Source organism: Centroberyx affinis, unplaced genomic scaffold (genome assembly GCF_046629955.1).
Source record: "Centroberyx affinis isolate AG114_WGS23_722 - 3 ecotype Tasmania unplaced genomic scaffold, CSIRO-AGI_Caff_v1 ptg005303l_1, whole genome shotgun sequence".
NCBI classification, from domain to species: domain Eukaryota; kingdom Metazoa; phylum Chordata; class Actinopteri; order Beryciformes; family Berycidae; genus Centroberyx; species Centroberyx affinis.
The window spans coordinates 2,762-30,668 of record NW_027282643.1 but is presented as its reverse complement, the minus strand read 5'-3'; the positions used below and the strand labels follow the sequence as shown (position 1 = coordinate 30,668).

Below are 27,907 nucleotides of genomic sequence, written 5' to 3'. Positions count from 1 at the left end.
TTGATGGGAAAACATGACCAGCAATCCCACAGTTAAGCATTCACCTGCATAGCGAGCCCTGCAAAAGTCTCGAAAAACTGATCGAGCTGCTCTTCATCAGGGGACTCTGTCAAGCTGCTGAACACATCCCTCACAATGGTCTCATTGTCCAAAGCGCTACTGTCTGGATCCAGGATCAGCTCAGCTTTCTGATTTGGTGAGAGGGAGTCCAAAACTGCCACCTGATGACAAGAACAAAGTATGAATCATTTTTTCTCTTTCACAATGGTAAATCTACACCTACGAGCAGACGTGAAAAGGTTACGGACATTGCGCTGTGCTTGAAAGGAAGACTGTGAGCATAACGTATGATTTACCCCAGAGATGTTGAAGAATGTCAGGTCAGAGTAGGTTGCGTGTTCGGAAAACGGCCCCAGGTTGGTTTCGATCCATTCTTCGTCACTGCGGATTCCCTGCCTGCAAGCTAAGACATATAAATGGACATTAGCATGTCTACAAAGTAGCAAGCATTTTAAGCAATTTAAGCATACTTTGCCATGGTCTGAAGTCAATGGGCAAGCCCAAATAAGCAGCTGTGTGGCACAGTCTACTCTGTCAGCCATACCTGGTGTGTTGATGACGTCGGCAGATCTCCTCAGGAAGTCCAGCAGAACTTCCGCGATCCCTCGTTGCCTGCGCAACGGTGTCGCAGGGGAAGCCTCGGCCAACCCTCTCACACTGCAAATGGTGAATAGACACACTCATGAGCGGTTCCTCAATCACATTTTGTACACCTGAGCCATGCAATGTCGTCCGTCTGTGCGATGCAACTCACACGACATGGTAGTTTGTGCAGTTGATGTTTGAGGTTGCGCTCTTGAGCATCACTGGATTGAAACTTGGGAGGACAGGAATCAGTATTACTCGGAACCAAGCAAACCAGTCTTGTCTTTCAAAGCCCGGGAAATGGGGACTGATGATGGTGAAGGTCCGATTCATTACAAGATCTCTCACAACGGGCTGGATATCAGGGACCTGCAAAAGCACGACATGAGAGGATTTGAACTCGACACAATCGATACCTTTCCAGTAGACCAACTCTTTCCTAGCAGCCTATTAAAAATGCTAATAGGATGAAAAGTAACATTTAACCTGCTTCGAGTCCCCCACAATTGATGGAGAGACATGTACATAGATATCTGAGTACACGGCTGACTATGCTCAGTTCAAAACCCAGGATTTTCCTTTTTCCCAAAGTGGAGGAGTGGCCCACCTCTCCATTTGCTGTCAGTTGCCTCAGGAACTCATCCACATTTTCCAGAGCGTTACCCTGCTCCAGTCGCACAAACACAACTTCGATCAGGTCTGTGTCATTCAAGGACCCTGAGCTCAGTGTCAGCTGTGCCACCTGGGTAGGGGTAAGCAGTGACAACGCATCTGCCTACAAAAGGAAACAAAGACAGTAAGCACAAAACCGTAGGTGGACCTTTCAATGAGGGCCACTAATACTACAATCACACCAGCCACTTACACTGGAGAAGTTTGGATTGAGGGTTTGCAAATCCTGCAGGGTTGCAAAACCAGAGAAGTTGCCAAAGTTTGTCTGTAGCCACTCCCTGCTACCACTGATGTTTGAGACACAGCCAGGATCTGAAATGAAGACACAAGCAAAGACGTTGGCAGGATATCACCGCCACATGGTATCAAGAGTTTACGGAGTTGAGCCCCGAGTCTCTGGTTTTACCTGATGAGTCATTCCTTGCGAGGAATGGATAGATGAAGTGAGTGAAGACTGCTCGCTGTGTTTCTCTGTCCATGGATGCCATTTGGCTGCTGAGAGCCTGGATGCTGAAATGTGAAAGATGACCCTTGAGATCTAATCTATTTGACAACTGCAGGCACCTCTGCCATCTTTTTTTCCACAGTGGCGCAAGGTATCACGTCGTTACTTACACAATTCGGTAGGTCTGGCAGCTGAAGTTCCTGGAGCTGAGACAGACCAGGAAGTTGCGGGATGGAGCAGCCAAGAATGGACGAAGTTTCCCCTGGAACCACTTGCTGACAAAGCTCTGATTCTGCAGTTGTGCCTGGCTGAAGTTGGCGATTTTCACCTCTCCGAGTGCCTCAAGGGCATGTGACAGGGATGGGCCACTCTTGTTGGGGGCCTGGAATGGCAGAGACCATTTTGGTATGACATAAAATTCACACAGGAAGACAACAGCTCTCTGAGATTATGGGATTGGGTTTACCATGGTGGAATGTTCCAGAAGAGCCCGGTCTAGCACAGAAGCTGCTCTTTGGAAGAAAAGCTTCCAGACCTCTACCGGATATGTCCTTTGGCTCCCCAGAGAGCATTTCATCACTGTGACCACATTGCTGGGTGTGAGACGGGCAGCCTTGGAAAAACAAAATGATACGGGGGGAAAAAAGTGAGGTTTCTGTGTGTCTAAGGCAAATCAACTCAAGATACCGGAGTAGGAGCCAAATGGTTCACGGACACTCTCAACGTAGACGAAACAAAGCTTACCGAGGAACAGGCGTGCTCAGTGATGGTAAAATTGCACAGGGCTCCAGAGGCATTGCCGGAAGACAGGAACTGTTCAAGTCGTGAGCTGAAGGAAACATTAACAAGAAAGCTGTTGTTGTCTCTGTTGGATGGCTCAAAGCGCCTTTGCCTATCCCAACTCTGAACAAAAAAGTGATGCGCCTACCTGTCGACTCCACCACAGACACGGTACTCTGCCAAAAGACAAAAAGAAATGAATGTTTCAGACGTTGTAGCTTAAGTTTGAGAATTGTTGGACCAATTTCAGACGTCTCCATTTTCTTTTGACTTACCATCAACCGCTGTTTCTTTGCACTGGAGAAAGGCAAAACACAACTGTAAGTCTCGTGACAAATTAGACAAGGTTACGCAAACTTATCGCAGCCCCCTTAACAACTTTGCCATGCCTAACTTGTGTCTCCTGCATTGTGATTGATAAGTGCGCCATCCAACAAAAAACACCCATAACAGTCAACTTACCAAGAAAGATCCTGGCCTTGGGCAGCCTGTTTGAGAGAAAATTAAATTGAAACCATGGCGTTAATAGAGCTATTTTTAGAGTAGTGGATACTGGCTTTCCAGAACAAATGTGTCAAGAGTGCAGTTTGCCACGTACGTCTGAATGTCTCCGTTAGTGACTCGATGCTTGATCTCACACCCTGTGAGAGATGCGGTGGCAGGGATTCCAAACTTTGCTGAAGACCAGTGAATCTGAGGGAAGACAACACATGTTATTGCGGTCTGTCTGGAGTGGCAGTTCTGTTATGCAGCCTCGCCGTGTGCGTCTGTGGACTTCAAAATTATCATCTCTTACATGGCATTGTAGGATCTACAGCTGATGTTACTGGGGATCACAACCAAACTGCCAGGACGGAAGCTGGCCATCACAACAACCAGATTGACCTGGAACCACCGCCGGAAGTCTCTTGGCTCAAAGTCGTCGAATTCAGGAGCAAGAGCTGTCAAGGTCAGGTTCAGGATGGTGTCTCTTACGGCTGGATTTTGGATGATGGTGATGTTTCTCTGTAAACGAAATGATTTGTGGTTTACTTCAGAAGGGCATGCTACCTTTATGGTGATCATGGCAGAAATGAGTTTAAGCTTGGTGGCACATCTTTGTGCTTCGGAGCATCAGCAGTAGGAATCAACACATCCCAGGGATCAAGTCATTCCAGGAGAATATTGGAAATTCATCATTACAGGTCGGCCCAATTTGGGCCCCCTAAGAGGCTTATTCCAAATGTCCTTCAGCCCCGGGGGAAGCTTTACATGGCCTTTATATCAACCCAGTTGATGGGAAAACATGACCAGCAATCCCACAGTTAAGCATTCACCTGCATAGCGAGCCCTGCAAAAGTCTCGAAAAACTGATCGAGCTGCTCTTCATCAGGGGACTCTGTCAAGCTGCTGAACACATCCCTCACAATGGTCTCATTGTCCAAAGCGCTACTGTCTGGATCCAGGATCAGCTCAGCTTTCTGATTTGGTGAGAGGGAGTCCAAAACTGCCACCTGATGACAAGAACAAAGTATGAATCATTTTTTCTCTTTCACAATGGTAAATCTACACCTACGAGCAGACGTGAAAAGGTTACGGACATTGCGCTGTGCTTGAAAGGAAGACTGTGAGCATAACGTATGATTTACCCCAGAGATGTTGAAGAATGTCAGGTCAGAGTAGGTTGCGTGTTCGGAAAACGGCCCCAGGTTGGTTTCGATCCATTCTTCGTCACTGCGGATTCCCTGCCTGCAAGCTAAGACATATAAATGGACATTAGCATGTCTACAAAGTAGCAAGCATTTTAAGCAATTTAAGCATACTTTGCCATGGTCTGAAGTCAATGGGCAAGCCCAAATAAGCAGCTGTGTGGCACAGTCTACTCTGTCAGCCATACCTGGTGTGTTGATGACGTCGGCAGATCTCCTCAGGAAGTCCAGCAGAACTTCCGCGATCCCTCGTTGCCTGCGCAACGGTGTCGCAGGGGAAGCCTCGGCCAACCCTCTCACACTGCAAATGGTGAATAGACACACTCATGAGCGGTTCCTCAATCACATTTTGTACACCTGAGCCATGCAATGTCGTCCGTCTGTGCGATGCAACTCACACGACATGGTAGTTTGTGCAGTTGATGTTTGAGGTTGCGCTCTTGAGCATCACTGGATTGAAACTTGGGAGGACAGGAATCAGTATTACTCGGAACCAAGCAAACCAGTCTTGTCTTTCAAAGCCCGGGAAATGGGGACTGATGATGGTGAAGGTCCGATTCATTACAAGATCTCTCACAACGGGCTGGATATCAGGGACCTGCAAAAGCACGACATGAGAGGATTTGAACTCGACACAATCGATACCTTTCCAGTAGACCAACTCTTTCCTAGCAGCCTATTAAAAATGCTAATAGGATGAAAAGTAACATTTAACCTGCTTCGAGTCCCCCACAATTGATGGAGAGACATGTACATAGATATCTGAGTACACGGCTGACTATGCTCAGTTCAAAACCCAGGATTTTCCTTTTTCCCAAAGTGGAGGAGTGGCCCACCTCTCCATTTGCTGTCAGTTGCCTCAGGAACTCATCCACATTTTCCAGAGCGTTACCCTGCTCCAGTCGCACAAACACAACTTCGATCAGGTCTGTGTCATTCAAGGCCCCTGAGCTCAGTGTCAGCTGTGCCACCTGGGTAGGGGTAAGCAGTGACAACGCATCTGCCTACAAAAGGAAACAAAGACAGTAAGCACAAAACCGTAGGTGGACCTTTCAATGAGGGCCACTAATACTACAATCACACCAGCCACTTACACTGGAGAAGTTTGGATTGAGGGTTTGCAAATCCTGCAGGGTTGCAAAACCAGAGAAGTTGCCAAAGTTTGTCTGTAGCCACTCCCTGCTACCACTGATGTTTGAGACACAGCCAGGATCTGAAATGAAGACACAAGCAAAGACGTTGGCAGGATATCACCGCCACATGGTATCAAGAGTTTACGGAGTTGAGCCCCGAGTCTCTGGTTTTACCTGATGAGTCATTCCTTGCGAGGAATGGATAGATGAAGTGAGTGAAGACTGCTCGCTGTGTTTCTCTGTCCATGGATGCCATTTGGCTGCTGAGAGCCTGGATGCTGAAATGTGAAAGATGACCCTTGAGATCTAATCTATTTGACAACTGCAGGCACCTCTGCCATCTTTTTTTCCACAGTGGCGCAAGGTATCACGTCGTTACTTACACAATTCGGTAGGTCTGGCAGCTGAAGTTCCTGGAGCTGAGACAGACCAGGAAGTTGCGGGATGGAGCAGCCAAGAATGGACGAAGTTTCCCCTGGAACCACTTGCTGACAAAGCTCTGATTCTGCAGTTGTGCCTGGCTGAAGTTGGCGATTTTCACCTCTCCGAGTGCCTCAAGGGCATGTGACAGGGATGGGCCACTCTTGTTGGGGGCCTGGAATGGCAGAGACCATTTTGGTATGACATAAAATTCACACAGGAAGACAACAGCTCTCTGAGATTATGGGATTGGGTTTACCATGGTGGAATGTTCCAGAAGAGCCCGGTCTAGCACAGAAGCTGCTCTTTGGAAGAAAAGCTTCCAGACCTCTACCGGATATGTCCTTTGGCTCCCCAGAGAGCATTTCATCACTGTGACCACATTGCTGGGTGTGAGACGGGCAGCCTTGGAAAAACAAAATGATACGGGGGGAAAAAAGTGAGGTTTCTGTGTGTCTAAGGCAAATCAACTCAAGATACCGGAGTAGGAGCCAAATGGTTCACGGACACTCTCAACGTAGACGAAACAAAGCTTACCGAGGAACAGGCGTGCTCAGTGATGGTAAAATTGCACAGGGCTCCAGAGGCATTGCCGGAAGACAGGAACTGTTCAAGTCGTGAGCTGAAGGAAACATTAACAAGAAAGCTGTTGTTGTCTCTGTTGGATGGCTCAAAGCGCCTTTGCCTATCCCAACTCTGAACAAAAAAGTGATGCGCCTACCTGTCGACTCCACCACAGACACGGTACTCTGCCAAAAGACAAAAAGAAATGAATGTTTCAGACGTTGTAGCTTAAGTTTGAGAATTGTTGGACCAATTTCAGACGTCTCCATTTTCTTTTGACTTACCATCAACCGCTGTTTCTTTGCACTGGAGAAAGGCAAAACACAACTGTAAGTCTCGTGACAAATTAGACAAGGTTACGCAAACTTATCGCAGCCCCCTTAACAACTTTGCCATGCCTAACTTGTGTCTCCTGCATTGTGATTGATAAGTGCGCCATCCAACAAAAAACACCCATAACAGTCAACTTACCAAGAAAGATCCTGGCCTTGGGCAGCCTGTTTGAGAGAAAATTAAATTGAAACCATGGCGTTAATAGAGCTATTTTTAGAGTAGTGGATACTGGCTTTCCAGAACAAATGTGTCAAGAGTGCAGTTTGCCACGTACGTCTGAATGTCTCCGTTAGTGACTCGATGCTTGATCTCACACCCTGTGAGAGATGCGGTGGCAGGGATTCCAAACTTTGCTGAAGACCAGTGAATCTGAGGGAAGACAACACATGTTATTGCGGTCTGTCTGGAGTGGCAGTTCTGTTATGCAGCCTCGCCGTGTGCGTCTGTGGACTTCAAAATTATCATCTCTTACATGGCATTGTAGGATCTACAGCTGATGTTACTGGGGATCACAACCAAACTGCCAGGACGGAAGCTGGCCATCACAACAACCAGATTGACCTGGAACCACCGCCGGAAGTCTCTTGGCTCAAAGTCGTCGAATTCAGGAGCAAGAGCTGTCAAGGTCAGGTTCAGGATGGTGTCTCTTACGGCTGGATTTTGGATGATGGTGATGTTTCTCTGTAAACGAAATGATTTGTGGTTTACTTCAGAAGGGCATGCTACCTTTATGGTGATCATGGCAGAAATGAGTTTAAGCTTGGTGGCACATCTTTGTGCTTCGGAGCATCAGCAGTAGGAATCAACACATCCCAGGGATCAAGTCATTCCAGGAGAATATTGGAAATTCATCATTACAGGTCGGCCCAATTTGGGCCCCCAAAGAGGCTTATTCCAAATGTCCTTCAGCCCCGGGGGAAGCTTTACATGGCCTTTATATCAACCCAGTTGATGGGAAAACATGACCAGCAATCCCACAGTTAAGCATTCACCTGCATAGCGAGCCCTGCAAAAGTCTCGAAAAACTGATCGAGCTGCTCTTCATCAGGGGACTCTGTCAAGCTGCTGAACACATCCCTCACAATGGTCTCATTGTCCAAAGCGCTACTGTCTGGATCCAGGATCAGCTCAGCTTTCTGATTTGGTGAGAGGGAGTCCAAAACTGCCACCTGATGACAAGAACAAAGTATGAATCATTTTTTCTCTTTCACAATGGTAAATCTACACCTACGAGCAGACGTGAAAAGGTTACGGACATTGCGCTGTGCTTGAAAGGAAGACTGTGAGCATAACGTATGATTTACCCCAGAGATGTTGAAGAATGTCAGGTCAGAGTAGGTTGCGTGTTCGGAAAACGGCCCCAGGTTGGTTTCGATCCATTCTTCGTCACTGCGGATTCCCTGCCTGCAAGCTAAGACATATAAATGGACATTAGCATGTCTACAAAGTAGCAAGCATTTTAAGCAATTTAAGCATACTTTGCCATGGTCTGAAGTCAATGGGCAAGCCCAAATAAGCAGCTGTGTGGCACAGTCTACTCTGTCAGCCATACCTGGTGTGTTGATGACGTCGGCAGATCTCCTCAGGAAGTCCAGCAGAACTTCCGCGATCCCTCGTTGCCTGCGCAACGGTGTCGCAGGGGAAGCCTCGGCCAACCCTCTCACACTGCAAATGGTGAATAGACACACTCATGAGCGGTTCCTCAATCACATTTTGTACACCTGAGCCATGCAATGTCGTCCGTCTGTGCGATGCAACTCACACGACATGGTAGTTTGTGCAGTTGATGTTTGAGGTTGCGCTCTTGAGCATCACTGGATTGAAACTTGGGAGGACAGGAATCAGTATTACTCGGAACCAAGCAAACCAGTCTTGTCTTTCAAAGCCCGGGAAATGGGGACTGATGATGGTGAAGGTCCGATTCATTACAAGATCTCTCACAACGGGCTGGATATCAGGGACCTGCAAAAGCACGACATGAGAGGATTTGAACTCGACACAATCGATACCTTTCCAGTAGACCAACTCTTTCCTAGCAGCCTATTAAAAATGCTAATAGGATGAAAAGTAACATTTAACCTGCTTCGAGTCCCCCACAATTGATGGAGAGACATGTACATAGATATCTGAGTACACGGCTGACTATGCTCAGTTCAAAACCCAGGATTTTCCTTTTTCCCAAAGTGGAGGAGTGGCCCACCTCTCCATTTGCTGTCAGTTGCCTCAGGAACTCATCCACATTTTCCAGAGCGTTACCCTGCTCCAGTCGCACAAACACAACTTCGATCAGGTCTGTGTCATTCAAGGCCCCTGAGCTCAGTGTCAGCTGTGCCACCTGGGTAGGGGTAAGCAGTGACAACGCATCTGCCTACAAAAGGAAACAAAGACAGTAAGCACAAAACCGTAGGTGGACCTTTCAATGAGGGCCACTAATACTACAATCACACCAGCCACTTACACTGGAGAAGTTTGGATTGAGGGTTTGCAAATCCTGCAGGGTTGCAAAACCAGAGAAGTTGCCAAAGTTTGTCTGTAGCCACTCCCTGCTACCACTGATGTTTGAGACACAGCCAGGATCTGAAATGAAGACACAAGCAAAGACGTTGGCAGGATATCACCGCCACATGGTATCAAGAGTTTACGGAGTTGAGCCCCGAGTCTCTGGTTTTACCTGATGAGTCATTCCTTGCGAGGAATGGATAGATGAAGTGAGTGAAGACTGCTCGCTGTGTTTCTCTGTCCATGGATGCCATTTGGCTGCTGAGAGCCTGGATGCTGAAATGTGAAAGATGACCCTTGAGATCTAATCTATTTGACAACTGCAGGCACCTCTGCCATCTTTTTTTCCACAGTGGCGCAAGGTATCACGTCGTTACTTACACAATTCGGTAGGTCTGGCAGCTGAAGTTCCTGGAGCTGAGACAGACCAGGAAGTTGCGGGATGGAGCAGCCAAGAATGGACGAAGTTTCCCCTGGAACCACTTGCTGACAAAGCTCTGATTCTGCAGTTGTGCCTGGCTGAAGTTGGCGATTTTCACCTCTCCGAGTGCCTCAAGGGCATGTGACAGGGATGGGCCACTCTTGTTGGGGGCCTGGAATGGCAGAGACCATTTTGGTATGACATAAAATTCACACAGGAAGACAACAGCTCTCTGAGATTATGGGATTGGGTTTACCATGGTGGAATGTTCCAGAAGAGCCCGGTCTAGCACAGAAGCTGCTCTTTGGAAGAAAAGCTTCCAGACCTCTACCGGATATGTCCTTTGGCTCCCCAGAGAGCATTTCATCACTGTGACCACATTGCTGGGTGTGAGACGGGCAGCCTTGGAAAAACAAAATGATACGGGGGGAAAAAAGTGAGGTTTCTGTGTGTCTAAGGCAAATCAACTCAAGATACCGGAGTAGGAGCCAAATGGTTCACGGACACTCTCAACGTAGACGAAACAAAGCTTACCGAGGAACAGGCGTGCTCAGTGATGGTAAAATTGCACAGGGCTCCAGAGGCATTGCCGGAAGACAGGAACTGTTCAAGTCGTGAGCTGAAGGAAACATTAACAAGAAAGCTGTTGTTGTCTCTGTTGGATGGCTCAAAGCGCCTTTGCCTATCCCAACTCTGAACAAAAAAGTGATGCGCCTACCTGTCGACTCCACCACAGACACGGTACTCTGCCAAAAGACAAAAAGAAATGAATGTTTCAGACGTTGTAGCTTAAGTTTGAGAATTGTTGGACCAATTTCAGACGTCTCCATTTTCTTTTGACTTACCATCAACCGCTGTTTCTTTGCACTGGAGAAAGGCAAAACACAACTGTAAGTCTCGTGACAAATTAGACAAGGTTACGCAAACTTATCGCAGCCCCCTTAACAACTTTGCCATGCCTAACTTGTGTCTCCTGCATTGTGATTGATAAGTGCGCCATCCAACAAAAAACACCCATAACAGTCAACTTACCAAGAAAGATCCTGGCCTTGGGCAGCCTGTTTGAGAGAAAATTAAATTGAAACCATGGCGTTAATAGAGCTATTTTTAGAGTAGTGGATACTGGCTTTCCAGAACAAATGTGTCAAGAGTGCAGTTTGCCACGTACGTCTGAATGTCTCCGTTAGTGACTCGATGCTTGATCTCACACCCTGTGAGAGATGCGGTGGCAGGGATTCCAAACTTTGCTGAAGACCAGTGAATCTGAGGGAAGACAACACATGTTATTGCGGTCTGTCTGGAGTGGCAGTTCTGTTATGCAGCCTCGCCGTGTGCGTCTGTGGACTTCAAAATTATCATCTCTTACATGGCATTGTAGGATCTACAGCTGATGTTACTGGGGATCACAACCAAACTGCCAGGACGGAAGCTGGCCATCACAACAACCAGATTGACCTGGAACCACCGCCGGAAGTCTCTTGGCTCAAAGTCGTCGAATTCAGGAGCAAGAGCTGTCAAGGTCAGGTTCAGGATGGTGTCTCTTACGGCTGGATTTTGGATGATGGTGATGTTTCTCTGTAAACGAAATGATTTGTGGTTTACTTCAGAAGGGCATGCTACCTTTATGGTGATCATGGCAGAAATGAGTTTAAGCTTGGTGGCACATCTTTGTGCTTCGGAGCATCAGCAGTAGGAATCAACACATCCCAGGGATCAAGTCATTCCAGGAGAATATTGGAAATTCATCATTACAGGTCGGCCCAATTTGGGCCCCCAAAGAGGCTTATTCCAAATGTCCTTCAGCCCCGGGGGAAGCTTTACATGGCCTTTATATCAACCCAGTTGATGGGAAAACATGACCAGCAATCCCACAGTTAAGCATTCACCTGCATAGCGAGCCCTGCAAAAGTCTCGAAAAACTGATCGAGCTGCTCTTCATCAGGGGACTCTGTCAAGCTGCTGAACACATCCCTCACAATGGTCTCATTGTCCAAAGCGCTACTGTCTGGATCCAGGATCAGCTCAGCTTTCTGATTTGGTGAGAGGGAGTCCAAAACTGCCACCTGATGACAAGAACAAAGTATGAATCATTTTTTCTCTTTCACAATGGTAAATCTACACCTACGAGCAGACGTGAAAAGGTTACGGACATTGCGCTGTGCTTGAAAGGAAGACTGTGAGCATAACGTATGATTTACCCCAGAGATGTTGAAGAATGTCAGGTCAGAGTAGGTTGCGTGTTCGGAAAACGGCCCCAGGTTGGTTTCGATCCATTCTTCGTCACTGCGGATTCCCTGCCTGCAAGCTAAGACATATAAATGGACATTAGCATGTCTACAAAGTAGCAAGCATTTTAAGCAATTTAAGCATACTTTGCCATGGTCTGAAGTCAATGGGCAAGCCCAAATAAGCAGCTGTGTGGCACAGTCTACTCTGTCAGCCATACCTGGTGTGTTGATGACGTCGGCAGATCTCCTCAGGAAGTCCAGCAGAACTTCCGCGATCCCTCGTTGCCTGCGCAACGGTGTCGCAGGGGAAGCCTCGGCCAACCCTCTCACACTGCAAATGGTGAATAGACACACTCATGAGCGGTTCCTCAATCACATTTTGTACACCTGAGCCATGCAATGTCGTCCGTCTGTGCGATGCAACTCACACGACATGGTAGTTTGTGCAGTTGATGTTTGAGGTTGCGCTCTTGAGCATCACTGGATTGAAACTTGGGAGGACAGGAATCAGTATTACTCGGAACCAAGCAAACCAGTCTTGTCTTTCAAAGCCCGGGAAATGGGGACTGATGATGGTGAAGGTCCGATTCATTACAAGATCTCTCACAACGGGCTGGATATCAGGGACCTGCAAAAGCACGACATGAGAGGATTTGAACTCGACACAATCGATACCTTTCCAGTAGACCAACTCTTTCCTAGCAGCCTATTAAAAATGCTAATAGGATGAAAAGTAACATTTAACCTGCTTCGAGTCCCCCACAATTGATGGAGAGACATGTACATAGATATCTGAGTACACGGCTGACTATGCTCAGTTCAAAACCCAGGATTTTCCTTTTTCCCAAAGTGGAGGAGTGGCCCACCTCTCCATTTGCTGTCAGTTGCCTCAGGAACTCATCCACATTTTCCAGAGCGTTACCCTGCTCCAGTCGCACAAACACAACTTCGATCAGGTCTGTGTCATTCAAGGCCCCTGAGCTCAGTGTCAGCTGTGCCACCTGGGTAGGGGTAAGCAGTGACAACGCATCTGCCTACAAAAGGAAACAAAGACAGTAAGCACAAAACCGTAGGTGGACCTTTCAATGAGGGCCACTAATACTACAATCACACCAGCCACTTACACTGGAGAAGTTTGGATTGAGGGTTTGCAAATCCTGCAGGGTTGCAAAACCAGAGAAGTTGCCAAAGTTTGTCTGTAGCCACTCCCTGCTACCACTGATGTTTGAGACACAGCCAGGATCTGAAATGAAGACACAAGCAAAGACGTTGGCAGGATATCACCGCCACATGGTATCAAGAGTTTACGGAGTTGAGCCCCGAGTCTCTGGTTTTACCTGATGAGTCATTCCTTGCGAGGAATGGATAGATGAAGTGAGTGAAGACTGCTCGCTGTGTTTCTCTGTCCATGGATGCCATTTGGCTGCTGAGAGCCTGGATGCTGAAATGTGAAAGATGACCCTTGAGATCTAATCTATTTGACAACTGCAGGCACCTCTGCCATCTTTTTTTCCACAGTGGCGCAAGGTATCACGTCGTTACTTACACAATTCGGTAGGTCTGGCAGCTGAAGTTCCTGGAGCTGAGACAGACCAGGAAGTTGCGGGATGGAGCAGCCAAGAATGGACGAAGTTTCCCCTGGAACCACTTGCTGACAAAGCTCTGATTCTGCAGTTGTGCCTGGCTGAAGTTGGCGATTTTCACCTCTCCGAGTGCCTCAAGGGCATGTGACAGGGATGGGCCACTCTTGTTGGGGGCCTGGAATGGCAGAGACCATTTTGGTATGACATAAAATTCACACAGGAAGACAACAGCTCTCTGAGATTATGGGATTGGGTTTACCATGGTGGAATGTTCCAGAAGAGCCCGGTCTAGCACAGAAGCTGCTCTTTGGAAGAAAAGCTTCCAGACCTCTACCGGATATGTCCTTTGGCTCCCCAGAGAGCATTTCATCACTGTGACCACATTGCTGGGTGTGAGACGGGCAGCCTTGGAAAAACAAAATGATACGGGGGGAAAAAAGTGAGGTTTCTGTGTGTCTAAGGCAAATCAACTCAAGATACCGGAGTAGGAGCCAAATGGTTCACGGACACTCTCAACGTAGACGAAACAAAGCTTACCGAGGAACAGGCGTGCTCAGTGATGGTAAAATTGCACAGGGCTCCAGAGGCATTGCCGGAAGACAGGAACTGTTCAAGTCGTGAGCTGAAGGAAACATTAACAAGAAAGCTGTTGTTGTCTCTGTTGGATGGCTCAAAGCGCCTTTGCCTATCCCAACTCTGAACAAAAAAGTGATGCGCCTACCTGTCGACTCCACCACAGACACGGTACTCTGCCAAAAGACAAAAAGAAATGAATGTTTCAGACGTTGTAGCTTAAGTTTGAGAATTGTTGGACCAATTTCAGACGTCTCCATTTTCTTTTGACTTACCATCAACCGCTGTTTCTTTGCACTGGAGAAAGGCAAAACACAACTGTAAGTCTCGTGACAAATTAGACAAGGTTACGCAAACTTATCGCAGCCCCCTTAACAACTTTGCCATGCCTAACTTGTGTCTCCTGCATTGTGATTGATACGTGCGCCATCCAACAAAAAACACCCATAACAGTCAACTTACCAAGAAAGATCCTGGCCTTGGGCAGCCTGTTTGAGAGAAAATTAAATTGAAACCATGGCGTTAATAGAGCTATTTTTAGAGTAGTGGATACTGGCTTTCCAGAACAAATGTGTCAAGAGTGCAGTTTGCCACGTACGTCTGAATGTCTCCGTTAGTGACTCGATGCTTGATCTCACACCCTGTGAGAGATGCGGTGGCAGGGATTCCAAACTTTGCTGAAGACCAGTGAATCTGAGGGAAGACAACACATGTTATTGCGGTCTGTCTGGAGTGGCAGTTCTGTTATGCAGCCTCGCCGTGTGCGTCTGTGGACTTCAAAATTATCATCTCTTACATGGCATTGTAGGATCTACAGCTGATGTTACTGGGGATCACAACCAAACTGCCAGGACGGAAGCTGGCCATCACAACAACCAGATTGACCTGGAACCACCGCCGGAAGTCTCTTGGCTCAAAGTCGTCGAATTCAGGAGCAAGAGCTGTCAAGGTCAGGTTCAGGATGGTGTCTCTTACGGCTGGATTTTGGATGATGGTGATGTTTCTCTGTAAACGAAATGATTTGTGGTTTACTTCAGAAGGGCATGCTACCTTTATGGTGATCATGGCAGAAATGAGTTTAAGCTTGGTGGCACATCTTTGTGCTTCGGAGCATCAGCAGTAGGAATCAACACATCCCAGGGATCAAGTCATTCCAGGAGAATATTGGAAATTCATCATTACAGGTCGGCCCAATTTGGGCCCCCTAAGAGGCTTATTCCAAATGTCCTTCAGCCCCGGGGGAAGCTTTACATGGCCTTTATATCAACCCAGTTGATGGGAAAACATGACCAGCAATCCCACAGTTAAGCATTCACCTGCATAGCGAGCCCTGCAAAAGTCTCGAAAAACTGATCGAGCTGCTCTTCATCAGGGGACTCTGTCAAGCTGCTGAACACATCCCTCACAATGGTCTCATTGTCCAAAGCGCTACTGTCTGGATCCAGGATCAGCTCAGCTTTCTGATTTGGTGAGAGGTGTTCCACAACTTCTGTCTGAAGTAACATGGAGAGACTTAATTTTAATTTATCATTCATGAATTTGACACACCAATTATCATTCATATCATGGTTGCATTTAATATGAAAAACGTGATCGTGTTCATTACTCACAGCAGAGAAATTGTTGTTTATTTTCTTCAGATCTTCAAGACTTGCAAAGCTTGAAAATTCTCCAAAGTTTGTCAGCAGCCATTCTTCACTTCCTTCCACATTTGCCGTGCATCCAGGGTCTTTATAATGTTTCAGATGTGAAACAATGACACAATTTAGATAATCATGTTTGCTACGATTGCAATATTTAAATATTTAAGGTTTCTACTTTTCATACCAACAATGACTGTGAATTCTGTTTGGTGTCTGCTCCCCTCCTACTGACATTTTTTATTCACGACTGACTGACATGCATGTATACTCAAAAGCTTTTTATTGAATTAAAAGATTTTTTGTTTTTTAATGCATCTTTTTTACTTCACTTACCATGTCCTTTCTTTTAAATAACATATGAACCAATTTCATTGTCAGATTAAACCCATTGTTTGTTTTTATCTTTTTACCTGGTGAATTCTTCCTGAAGAGGTAGACTTTAATGAAGTCTGTGTAGATTAATCTTCTATCCACTCTGACTGCAGTCACCAGCTCATCACTCATGCCTTTTATCCTTGAAAATATAGTTTCATTATTCTTTCAAGCAGAACCACAAATTGAAAAACATAGATTTACAGTAACTAAAAAGTAACAACAAAAAAAACATGTACATTGCAATACAATAAAGTAACTATTCTTATAAACTATCCCCACAATCAAAATCTGATGGTGGCAGAACAGGTATGTGAGTATGTGACAACTTCTTTATCTTGCCCTTGTGCATGCCAAACTGGTTTTCTATAACTCGATATTCCTCTCAGCTTCCCAGTTCATACAGTGCAATTGCCACTGTCATCATCAGGGGTACAGGAGCAAGGACAGCGACATCCTGGTGATGTCACTATCATTGGACTGTCATTAGACTCAGTATTTCACACAGCTCCATGCTAAAGTTTTCTTTCCACTGTACATCACTGAACTCCCTCAGGACCGTCTGTTCCCACCAATGCTCACTACATATCCTCATCCAAAAAACACCACGTTGCTTAAGGTGTAACAATTGCAAACACCTTAATATGGTATTGCAGAATCATGGCTGTAATTGATAGTGGCAGGACAGTAAACAAAGTGCTTTTTAGCTAAAAAAAAAAAAAAAAAATCCAATTACAAAATACAGTTTCCACAATTCTTTCTGGATAATCGAAATAGGCACTAAACTCTCACTAAATGGGATTATTATGGGAGTTGTCATTTTATACAATCATGTAAATGGCTTAATCGGACTATTGCCTTACAATATTGGCAGTAGTTGCATTATTGTGCGCACGTGTAACTGCGCATGTGGTTATTATGTGAATCAATATTTTCAACATAAAACTGTTGGTGTGTATGATTACACAGAAAACTTAGTGACAAGGATTTCAATATCTCCAGCAATGTGAATTCAACTTAAAAAGGCATATCATCTGCCCTTGGCTACATATTTGAAGTGCTGTATATTCGCCTTGTGATTCTGCACGTCCCAGACAAGAACATCGGTTTGCCAGTCTGAACTCTCCTCTCCATTATGAAACTGTCAGTGCACCGTGGTGGGTGCTTTTAAAGGGAATGAGAGGAGCTGATTTGATTGGCCATGATTGACACCAGCCCCATCACCTACTGATAATATATTCCTCCTAATCCAACCCCTTTTATAACTGGCCCACGGGTGCGCCACTGCAGCGCCAGTGCCGCTGTTCACGAAATTACCCAAAATGTGTTGGTCATGCCCAAGTGAGCTAGACTGCGTGAACTTGTGCCAGCACCTACACTTGCACCTTTATTCATTAAAATATGGCCCAATGAGTTAGCTCTAGTGCATGTTTACCATTTACCATGAATGTACATTTATTTATCTAGTTGATATCTATCTTTTAGCTATATCAACGATACGATTTATTGCAAAGCAACATTGTGATTTTACTGTAATAATATGCACTTCGACTTGATCTGTCTTATTGCTGTGGTCAGTAAAACACAATGAATTCACTTACAATTCCTGGAAGGAACTGCAGCTGAAGTTCTGGCTGCTGAGCTGGCTGAGGAAGTTTTTGTCAACATAGGGTAGAAGAGGAGCCATCTTAATCGAGAACCACAATCTGATGAACTGTGGATCGCTGTGGTTACCCAGACTGAGGCTGTCCAAGACTCCAAAGATATCCAGAACATTGGATTCAGATTGATTGGTGCCCTGTTTCAAAACAAAGTTGCCAACTTGCCATCAACCATTTTCTGTTGATTAATATGTGAGAACATCAGATAGATGTAATGCTTAATTATGGATTACCAACAAGGCATTTTAGGTACATCTCCCACAGCCCCAAATCACCAAAGGCCCCAAAATGTTGGTGGTTTCATGAAAACAGTTAAGTATTTATCATATGTTATCAGTTTGTGGCCATGACAGTATATTTATGATGCTGTAGGAACACTTAACAGTTATTGTATGATTTCTGCTGATTTCTCACACTTAATGTAAGGTAATTGCATTCCTAAAGGATTACAGGAATCATTACTGAATGGAAATGCTTTGAAAATATTGAGAACTTTTGTACCAAATTAAAGAAGACATTTAAAGTGGACTCCACAATCCTTCTGAGGTTTTGTTCCAACATCCTGGACTTGTCTTGCGGCAAGCTTGTGCCATTGCCCCTGTCACAAGATAGTTTACCAGTCAGGGTGTCCACAGCGTCTGATATCTGGAGAGAAATTGAAAGTAGGTATGGGTTAATTTGGTAACTGAACACAAGAGGGTGTCATTTAACACATTTAACACTGATCTTGTTTCTGGCTTTCAAAAATCATACAGGTTATTAGGTTCACCAGGCTTTTAAATTCTACCATTTCTGTTACTGAGTGAATTCTGAAAAACTTACAGTGGAAGTGACATCTTTCAGGTTTACTGGACGGCAAGTTCCCTGGTACGTTGTGTTTGGAGCGGTGGCATTGTTTGTTGTTCTTTTAGAAGAAATTAAAATGGAACAAGTGTTAATTTTTGTTTTGAGCATTAAAATAAACAGTTGAATTCCTGCTGAGTAAGTGTGTAAATGGGGGCTTGAGTATTGTATTAATCTGTATACTGACCTGTTTTCATAGGTCCGTGAGCCTGGACCTAAAAATAACAAAGTTGAAGATTTACAGAGAGTGACCACTTTAATTCATTACTCCATAATTTAATTATTTTTCATTGTTCAGTTTATTTCATTGTTACTAGTTCTTATGAAAGTGATGCTATTTTTTGATAAGATTAAGGTTTTCCTTACTTCTTGTTGTGCTCTGAAATGTAAAGATATAGCCATGTTGGTTAGTTAATCAGTATTTTGAGCAGACAAGACACATACAAGATTAAGCATTATACATATAGTGTGACAAAAAAGCAGATAGACTTACAGTGGCAGTGATCAGTGTTGATGTACATACTGAAGGAATGAAAGAAAAATATCCATTTTGAAATTGGGTAGATATTAAAAACTATGGCTTTCAAAATATTGCTTATTTGCTATATGCACTGGACTCAGACAGACATTTTCTATTGATATACAAGATACTTTATTACAGATTCAGAGGAATAAACTGTCCAGTCTATCAGTTACTGTATGCTACAGTACCTGATATAAACTGTTGTAAAAAAGTGAATGGTGCTCTTCTGAGCTTTGTGGTTGTGTATTAAGAGAGGAAACTTACCGATAGTTGAGAGTAACAAGACTTGTGCTAAAGCCTTGGGGCCTCCCATTGTAAGACTGGGGCTCCGCTCACCTCCACATTTGCGAATCTCTATTGATCTTTAGTTGTTTTGTTGCTTCAACTGCTAAAAGTCTTTTAGAAGATAGATATATCAGAAAAAGGGAATACAATCATGCTCAGCAGTGTGCGCACCCTATGTTTTTTTGCATATTTTGTTGTAATATAAAGTAATTTAGAAATACAATTATTTGGATGTTTTATCTGAGATATAGACATAGTAATCAAAGGGAAAAGAAAATTCTAGAAATGTACATGAAAGTGTAAAATTCTTATACAGAAAAATCTAGTTTGCAAAAGTACTCACCCCCTTGTTTAGTTTTAGCTAAACTGCATCACTTTCATTTCATAACATTTCATTACTCAGCTTTAATATATAGGTTGTAATTAATTAACAAAATGTAAATTTTCAGTTCAAAAATGGTCTTGTCAAAGGTCTTGTCAGAACGGCATATGATGTTTTAAAGCAGTGGTTCTCAATGTGGGGTCTGGGGACCACCAGGTGTCCTTGAGGAGGTTCCAGGAGGTCCACAGCAAATTGATGAACTATTACACTTCATCATTGTTTCATTTACAAGTTAACAATTAGAGAATGCAGAAGAATGCAGAAGAATGCCTATTTTGATCATAGTTTCTCTGTTATCTCTCTACCTACAATATAGATAGTCATGGAATTCTGGACAAAATCATATCTAGCAATACAAATATGTTCAGATTTGGGATTGAGAAACAAAATCTCATAAGATGGAGGTCTGTGCCTAATGTGGACTAAATTAGGGGTCCTTGATATGGAAAAGGTTGAGAATCACTGTTTTAAAGAAACTGTTTTTTAACTCACCCATCACCAAAGTAATAAAGTGATCCCAAAAATCCAGGTTGTACCAAAATTACTGATCACAACCCTCATTCTGTTGAGTCAACTATGGCAATACAATGTGAACATGAGAAAATCTACACAGTCAAAATATCTTCCAAACTCTTCCACTCCAAGACATTATGTTTCTTTCAAGGTGTCTTAGAGTAAAATTCTCTGTATATTTTTAGAAATATCTGTATATGTGACATTGCAGTTCTGCTTATTTTATTTCAGCACAATGATTACTAGCTAAAGGTGACCTTTAGCTTGATGATGATAAGATATGTATATAAATATATATATATATATATATATATATATATATATATAAGAATAAGATAGATGAACAATGGATTGAGCTCACCTGTCTATTTCCCTTGCTGTGTCAGAGAAAAGTGAAGATTGAAATTAAAGGTGAGGCTAAGTGTACGTTGGGTGGAGCATACAAGTCATCGCTGAGCATCAGTAATAAGACATTGAACCAAGTATGCATGCAATGTTCTGGGAAGGTAGAAGATTCCATTTGCATCAATCAATGCAGTGCAGTAAAAGCTTAGTTTGTGACACACCTGGGAGTGCCAATGAGATGAGGAGAAACCAGACAAACCTCTATAGCCTCTGTCAGGATCATATAGGAAAAAATGAGATGTTGTTTGAAAGCTGAGCTTCAACAGGGGGTAAACCTTTATATCGCCCTCCTTTCTGGATTCATGGTGAAATAAGACTTTAGCAAAATGTTGCAGTGAATTATGTAAGGGATAATGCCCGACAAGGTGTCCATTATCAGGAATTAATGGCCTCCATGGAGTCCCCAAATTGTCCTCAAATTGTCCCCAAATCAATATCAAGATTTTCACGAACAAATGATAGGCCATGTGTACTGTCGGCCGCTTTGACTGCGTCCCTGTTGCTATGGTTACTCATTTAAGATACAGGCTGATACTACATGGCCAGCGCATTAATTTAGAACGGCAAACAGACAGTTTCACTGAAACTACTTAGTAGGTCACTTAGTTGATATCCTAACTCCCATGCAGCCAATCAGAATCGAGTATTCACCCAGACCATGGTGTAAAAGTATTTATACACATACACAGTAACTACCTAAATGCAAGAAAAAGGGCAGTGGGGTATCATTTTTCTTTCCGTTAGCAATATTTGTGTTTTATTTTTTGTTTTTGTTTTTTTGCTATTATAAGCAACAGAATTAGCTTTATTAATGCTATTGCAGTATAGTTTATCTTTAATTACAGAGATGGGAGCTGCAATCAAAAATGGCACTTATTTTTTATTAATAATAATATTAATATTACTATTACTATGGCCTGGCATGATACCATATTACCTATGGCAATGTGTTAATAGTCTGCTATTAGATATACAATCAGGCCCAGCTCTGGCCTTTTAGCTGCCCTAGGTGAGACACACACACACACACACACACACACACACACACACACGTACCATAACTACATAACATACATAGCTTGTCTGTTCACATGAACGCGTAGGCAAACGTAGGCAAGTCACAGTTACTACTGTAAGTTACAGTTACTGTAGTGCTGTGTGTATACATTCCAATAGCATACAACTATTTGGTATCAAAAGAGCAACACTAATACGCAGCTGACTGGACTCATCTGCTGCAGGATGTGGCTGTGTGGAGGAGGTAGATGGACCACTGGATGTAATTTGGCCCATGATATTTCATGAGTGACCCTGGAGGGGAGTTATATGTTAGTAATTAGCCTACTATAAACATTTATACAGGCTATAAAATAAAAGAGATACAGATGAGCAGTAGATTTACAGTCTGCATGTGCTCCCCACCATCTATGCAATAAGACTGCCAGTCAAGGCTTACTAAATTCCACAAATGCCACAATGCCTAGTAGATTCGAGGCCTATTGAAAAACTGAAACAAAATAAATTGGACGGTTTTTAAAAAAGAAAATAAAACACCCACAATAATATATACAGCACTGTGCAAAAGTCTTAGGCAGATGTTTTTTTTGTTTTCTGCATTAGTGTCAGTACTGCTCTTTATAGTAAATGTTTTTATATTTAGAAATTGTTCATTTAATTATTTTTGAAAGTATCTTCGTTTTATGGATTTTTTTTTACATGTGCCTAAGACTTTTGCACAGCACTGTAGTTTTATATGGGCTAGGGCTTGGTTGTCTAAGCCGAATAGCTTTGTGGACATGAGTACTAACCAGGCCCTATTGTGGTGAAGAGGCTGATTGTGATATTTCTGACAGCACTTTGAAGGCAGCATAACGTTTATGTGTTGGACCACAAATTTATGTACAACACAATCAGTGTTTTATCGTCAGCTCAGTGCATAAAAAATGGAATGTACCGATACCAAGTGATGACTTACAACAAACTATTAACTCAACCATGAAAGTTATTTTTGGCTCCAGCACAGCTCTGCCTCTAAGAGACGCTTGTATAACTAAAACAATCTAGCAATCTAGCCGCATTGCTGCGGTGGGACAGGGTGTGCTGGTACAACCAGGGCGACGGGTGTCACTGTACCCCCCAAAGCGGTGTCACCTGCAGCTTGGCTGGGTGCAGCAGATGAGTCACGGGTATTTTCTGACTTGGCTATCAGATGTCAGTTCACCGTGATACAGATTCAGTGGCCTAGCCTACAATAACCAAAAATCACAGTGGCGTACAGTGCAGCAGCTTGCAGGCACGCACACACACACCTGTCTTTTGTTTGCTTCACCCAGTTCTCTCTAACTTATTGGCAGTATGACTATCAGAGGACACCGTATGATAAAAGACTCTAAACAAAGGAATGCAAATTTGAAAAAATTCTCCCCAACTATGCATTAGAGGCACTCCAGAGTGGATGATACAAGCATGTTAACTCACTTCTGTCACAATGTAATGTTTTTGCATTCTCTGAATATCTCTCTAAATTCCTCATACTCTATTCTATATGGATTGCAAACTATATTGGTTTATGAACTGGATCAAATATACAGTGTTTGGCACTGATGTAGATTTTTTTTCCCGTTTGGATTTGTGTATTGTGTCTTGTGCTTACGGGGCTGTGTTTGTACGCTTGTATATTTGCAGTTTTTTTTCTCCATTGTGGGATATCTCCTGGACACGTTATTTGTGGGAGGTTTATGTTTATGTTTGGATGATGTTTATGTTTTTGTTTATGTTTATGTTTATATTTATGTTTTGGATGATATCTATGTATTGTGCTGTTAGATGATGGTGGGTTAACATACCGGAATGTTTGGTTTGTTGTTAGTTAATGTGTCTGAATAATTCCGCGAGGGATGGGTCATGTAAATGACCAGACACGAGAATAAAATATTCATTCATTTATTCATTCAGTCACTTAAAACAGTGGTTCTCAACGTGGGGTCCGGGGACCATCCTTGAGGAAGTTCCAGGGGGTCTGCAGCAAATTAGTGAATTGTTAAACTTCACCATTATTTAATTTACAAGAAGTTAACACAGTTAGAGAATGTAGAAGAATGACTGTTTTGATCATAGTTTCTCTGTTATCTCTCTACCTACAATACAGACAGTCATGGAATTCTGGACAAAATCATATCTAACAATAAAAATATTCTCAGATTTGGGTCTGAGAGACAAAATCTTATCAAATGGAGGTCTGTGCTGCCGAGTACAAAAAGGTGGTTTTCCTTGACTAGTGTAAAATAATTTTGTAAGTAACTGAGAACAGAGTCATTCATTATTCGGTGGGTAAGACCCAGCTTCAAATGTCTGACCCTGCTCTCAACTGACAACCATTTTAGTTTTGTGAATTGGGAGCAGCCAACATGGGTACGGGAAGGTAAATTCAGCACGACTCTTACCAGTTTATATTCTGATGTGATTGGTTGACTGTCAGACAGGTCAAAATAAAATATAGTAATTTTTTTTATTTTGAGGGCCCATCCAAAATGTAAACTCACACTCTGATACGAGATGATGGAAGACAGATTAGGAGCAAAATATGTGTGAATACATACAAATGAATAATAATAACAATTAAAAAAAATAAATAAATAATGATCTTTATTTATATTGCACTTTTCGAAACACAGTTACAAAGTTTTTTACAGTCAAAAGAAAAGACAATATTGTCCAAAGACAATAACTACTAAGAGGGAAAAAGTAAAATAACAACAATAAAAAAAGAGATAACATGTAGGATTGCATAATGTGGACATTTCTCTCACAGAGGAATGTCATAACAAAGCTGTCACGCTATTATTGCATGAATATACAGTAGATGGACTCATGATAAGCAGTTGAAAAAGAAACCTGGGGAACCTGGAAAAAACAACTCAAAAACATCACATGTCACATGTGAAACACCACATGTGAATTCAAAGCACATGTGCTTTTTGGACACATGTTGGAGACATATCAGTTCATATATCAAAATCAGTTTTCATATGTGGACTCTTTTTTTTCAAGTTGTATTCTGTCATCACATGTGACAGTTTTTCCACATGTGAACATTTTTTCTCACTTGATTTCACATGCAAAGACATAATTCACATGTCATTTTCACGTGGGAAATTGCAAAATCCACGCGTTCGCATATGAAAACCAACATGTGTCCAAAAAGCACATGTGCTTTGAATTCACATGTGGGTTTTCACATGTGACTTTTTTGTAAGGGCTGTATTGTCACAGCAACAAAAGCAAATATCAGATTTCTCTACTTGTGAATTAGTTCTGCGGTTTGATGGCTTCTGCTGTCAAGCAACAGTTTTACCCCTTTAAGTTTTGTGTTTTTGAGAAAAAAGCCACTCCCTGTGTATTTTGGCACAGGCAACAGCAAATGTCATGGGTTACACACATTTGGCCCCATGCCATTGTCAGTTTTGGTCCAGGCACATACGTACATTTGTTTCGTACATTTGATATTTTAGCAGAGCCTTAGCACAACACCAACGCACATCAACACATCAGTTGAAGAACAATGAATGTTGATTCGTGATGTTCAAAATATCCAGTAAAGTAAGTATTCAGTGAAGAGACAGCCAACTTGCCAGTCAAACCGTGAACATACCTGTCAGCATTCCACTTCAGTGTCACCACCTTGATAATGCCAGCTGTCATGTGACCCAGCCCTGGTTGTTTGCTTTGGCTGTAGTGTGCAGCAGTCCATCACACATGTGACAAAGCCACCCAGAATAATGAGTGTCAGGGAGACGTCAGTTAAAACAAGGATAGTTATAATAAGAGCACTTATTCAAATCCATAGTCCTTTTTTCATGAGACGGATAAAATCCTACTTTTGTGCTCCTATGTAAAATAGATAAGGAGGGCGATTGTCCACTCCTCTTGATGGAATTGTGTTATTTGAACATTAAAAATAATTTTATTCATGCTTCCCTTTGATCTAGATATGAAACTGTCCCCACATATTCACATTCAGCTTGGCTGCTGAAATACTCAAGTGGCTTCAGTAATGCAATATTAACTAAAAAGCTATGAACTACGAGCTACTCTGAGAGAACAACCAAAAAGACAGCTATCATTTGAGACGGCTATTCATTTACCTTTTATTTTTTTTTGAAAGATCGTATTTTCATGATAATACTTAGGGGAGAGCAGGGCATGTTGTCATGCTTTTTACTCATTGGAGTATTTCTCAATAGTGCCTTATTTCTGAGATATGATACCACCGCACACCAGGTAAAATAATCCCTCCCTCACCAATCCTGGGATGCACAGACAAACACAAATTCTGATACAATTTCTAACAGCATGATATATTAATGTACATGTAATATATACACATTTAATTTGATGTTTATTGTGTAAAATCGCTTCTTAGCCACAGAAGACAGTAATCTGCATCTGTGACTGTATGTGAGTGTGGTCCAGCATCCAGCAGAGAGGCCACTTGCTACACAAGCCAAAGGTTTGTGGGTGCAAGTACCAAAGTCTAATTTATTCTGAAAATAATTAATGTAAAGCTATTTCTAATTTAAAAAATAAAAGGATTTGGATAGTTATGAGAACATGCCCCAAAATTAATGTGACAACATGCCCCAACCAGGCATTCCTGACAAAGGTCCCTTCTCTGAGTACATAACTTCACTAAATCATTCAAATTTATTATCAGGTTATAGCTGACCCTTGCTTTTATGTGTCACAATGTATAATTATTTAGATTTTTTTAAAAGAATGGAAAAAAAGAGAAGAAAAACACTATATAATATATATACGATATATATATACATACATATTCATTATTTGCTTTCAGGTATACAAATTGCTCTTATGTTATAGTGTTTTGACTTAGACTGTAGTATTCAACATAGATAACCTCTTATTAAGAAAGTAAACACTTTTTTAATTGGACTTTTGGCTCTAAAATATTTCGTTTCAGAAACTGAGTCACTGAGACAACGTGACAACTTCCCCCGCTCTCCCCTACATATGTATGTTGTGAATTTTTGAATTTGTGAAGTACAAAAGCTTAAAACGTTGTGTAAACTATTTCACAAATTAAAAGGTGGGTAGCACAATTCACTACATTGGTTTCAAATGTGATACAAAGTTTAATTTTGTCTGTCAAAATGTCACATTTCTAGTGTTTTAGAAACAATTGCAATTCATTCTTTGTTGAAAACACAAAAATTCATACAGACTATATTTATAGACTATATATATAGACTGTATATGTGTGGTTTTAATCATTTATTTAGTGCTTTGCAAATGAAAATGAATGAATGAATGCTGTGGCCTTAAAAAGTAATCCTACCTACATATATAGATATTCTCAATGGAAGAAAGTGGTTTTAGCTACATGAAAACAGCCACTATACCTCCCATACATGGTCAGATATGAAGACAAACACAACTTTTTGTTAGAGTTCAACAAAAACGTGTTCGGAAACTTCACCACCCAAAAACACATGACTACATGGTTTGCCAGGGTTCCGGGAACCAATTTAGGTTCTTATTTCCTGGCACTAACCAGTGTTGTTTACACCGGAATGTAATTGGTAAGAAACAGAGAGCTGTGGGAGCGGACTGATTTCGGTTGATTAATTATCCAGATTCCAGTTGAACCACTTTTCTCAAGTGGCATGGAAAGTATACACCCTTCACTTATTACCAGTTCAGGCTGTCTTTAAATATTCTGTCCATATTAACAAAGTTGAATCAGCCATTGATTTAACATTTGACTGAAAGTAAATTAATTATTTGAAAATATATTTTTTTTTTTACGAAATTGAATGGCATTAGAAGAAACTAATCTAAGTCACACACACACACACACACTCTTTGAAATTAGTTATCTTGTCCAATGTGGGATTTTATTGGCCGTATTAAATGTGCATTGATAGACAAACATTCTTGAAGTTACTGATAGCAGCAATAGCATTACCCAAGCAAGGATGCTGGCTTGTGGTTTTTCTGTGAAATATGCTAAGGTGATAACTTGAGTTGAGTCCATCCACTGACAACTTAATAATCCTCTATTATTTCCAGTTACTGTAAGTAAAACTTGCACAGAGCCACAGGGATAAGATTTAAGACTATGAGGGATGAAGTCCCAAATTAGACAGAAGAGAAGCTATAGTTAAATGTTATAACCCAATATACAGTAGGCCCTACACCCATTATGTCAGAACTCCCCAAACCCATTGAAAACAGTATCTGCAAAGACCACTAATCTTGATATTTGAAGAACAGCCT

At 42.5% G+C, this 27,907-nt stretch overlaps 1 protein-coding gene and 1 long non-coding RNA gene across 2 annotated transcripts; both read right to left on the bottom strand.

The window, feature by feature from the left end:
* Window positions 1–32: 32 nt before the first annotated feature.
* Window positions 33–14,393, bottom strand: LOC139667113 (uncharacterized). The gene is made up of 52 exons (XM_071546521.1): window positions 14,379–14,393; window positions 14,260–14,281; window positions 14,133–14,160; window positions 13,949–14,033; window positions 13,671–13,817; window positions 13,375–13,586; window positions 13,166–13,269; window positions 12,953–13,071; window positions 12,695–12,862; window positions 12,257–12,456; window positions 12,047–12,159; window positions 11,799–11,905; window positions 11,487–11,663; window positions 10,967–11,175; window positions 10,769–10,863; window positions 10,319–10,346; window positions 10,135–10,219; window positions 9,857–10,003; window positions 9,561–9,772; window positions 9,352–9,455; window positions 9,139–9,257; window positions 8,881–9,048; window positions 8,443–8,642; window positions 8,233–8,345; window positions 7,985–8,091; window positions 7,673–7,849; window positions 7,153–7,361; window positions 6,955–7,049; window positions 6,505–6,532; window positions 6,321–6,405; window positions 6,043–6,189; window positions 5,747–5,958; window positions 5,538–5,641; window positions 5,325–5,443; window positions 5,067–5,234; window positions 4,629–4,828; window positions 4,419–4,531; window positions 4,171–4,277; window positions 3,859–4,035; window positions 3,339–3,547; window positions 3,141–3,235; window positions 2,691–2,718; window positions 2,507–2,591; window positions 2,229–2,375; window positions 1,933–2,144; window positions 1,724–1,827; window positions 1,511–1,629; window positions 1,253–1,420; window positions 815–1,014; window positions 605–717; window positions 357–463; window positions 33–221 (listed from the first exon to the last, which is right to left on the bottom strand). The coding sequence occupies exons 1-52, from the start codon at window positions 14,391–14,393 to the stop codon at window positions 33–35; spliced, it is 6,801 nt and encodes a 2,266-aa protein (XP_071402622.1).
* Window positions 14,394–14,581: 188 nt separating this feature from the next.
* On the bottom strand, window positions 14,582–15,447 carry LOC139667109 (uncharacterized). Its single transcript, XR_011696929.1, has 3 exons — window positions 15,301–15,447; window positions 14,781–14,989; window positions 14,582–14,677 (listed from the first exon to the last, which is right to left on the bottom strand). It is a non-coding gene; the product is annotated as an uncharacterized lncRNA (long non-coding RNA).
* Window positions 15,448–27,907: the final 12,460 nt, after the last annotated feature.

Bases quoted from the DNA above. Each gene is read 5' to 3' on its own strand.
- LOC139667113 (XM_071546521.1), bottom strand. The intron at 10,347-10,768 runs GTACGTGGCAAA...GTCTTTTGGCAG, and splicing joins ACTAACGGAGACATTCAGAC to AGTACCGTGTCTGTGGTGGA. The intron at 4,036-4,170 runs GTAAATCATACG...TCTTGTCATCAG, and splicing joins CATTCTTCAACATCTCTGGG to GTGGCAGTTTTGGACTCCCT.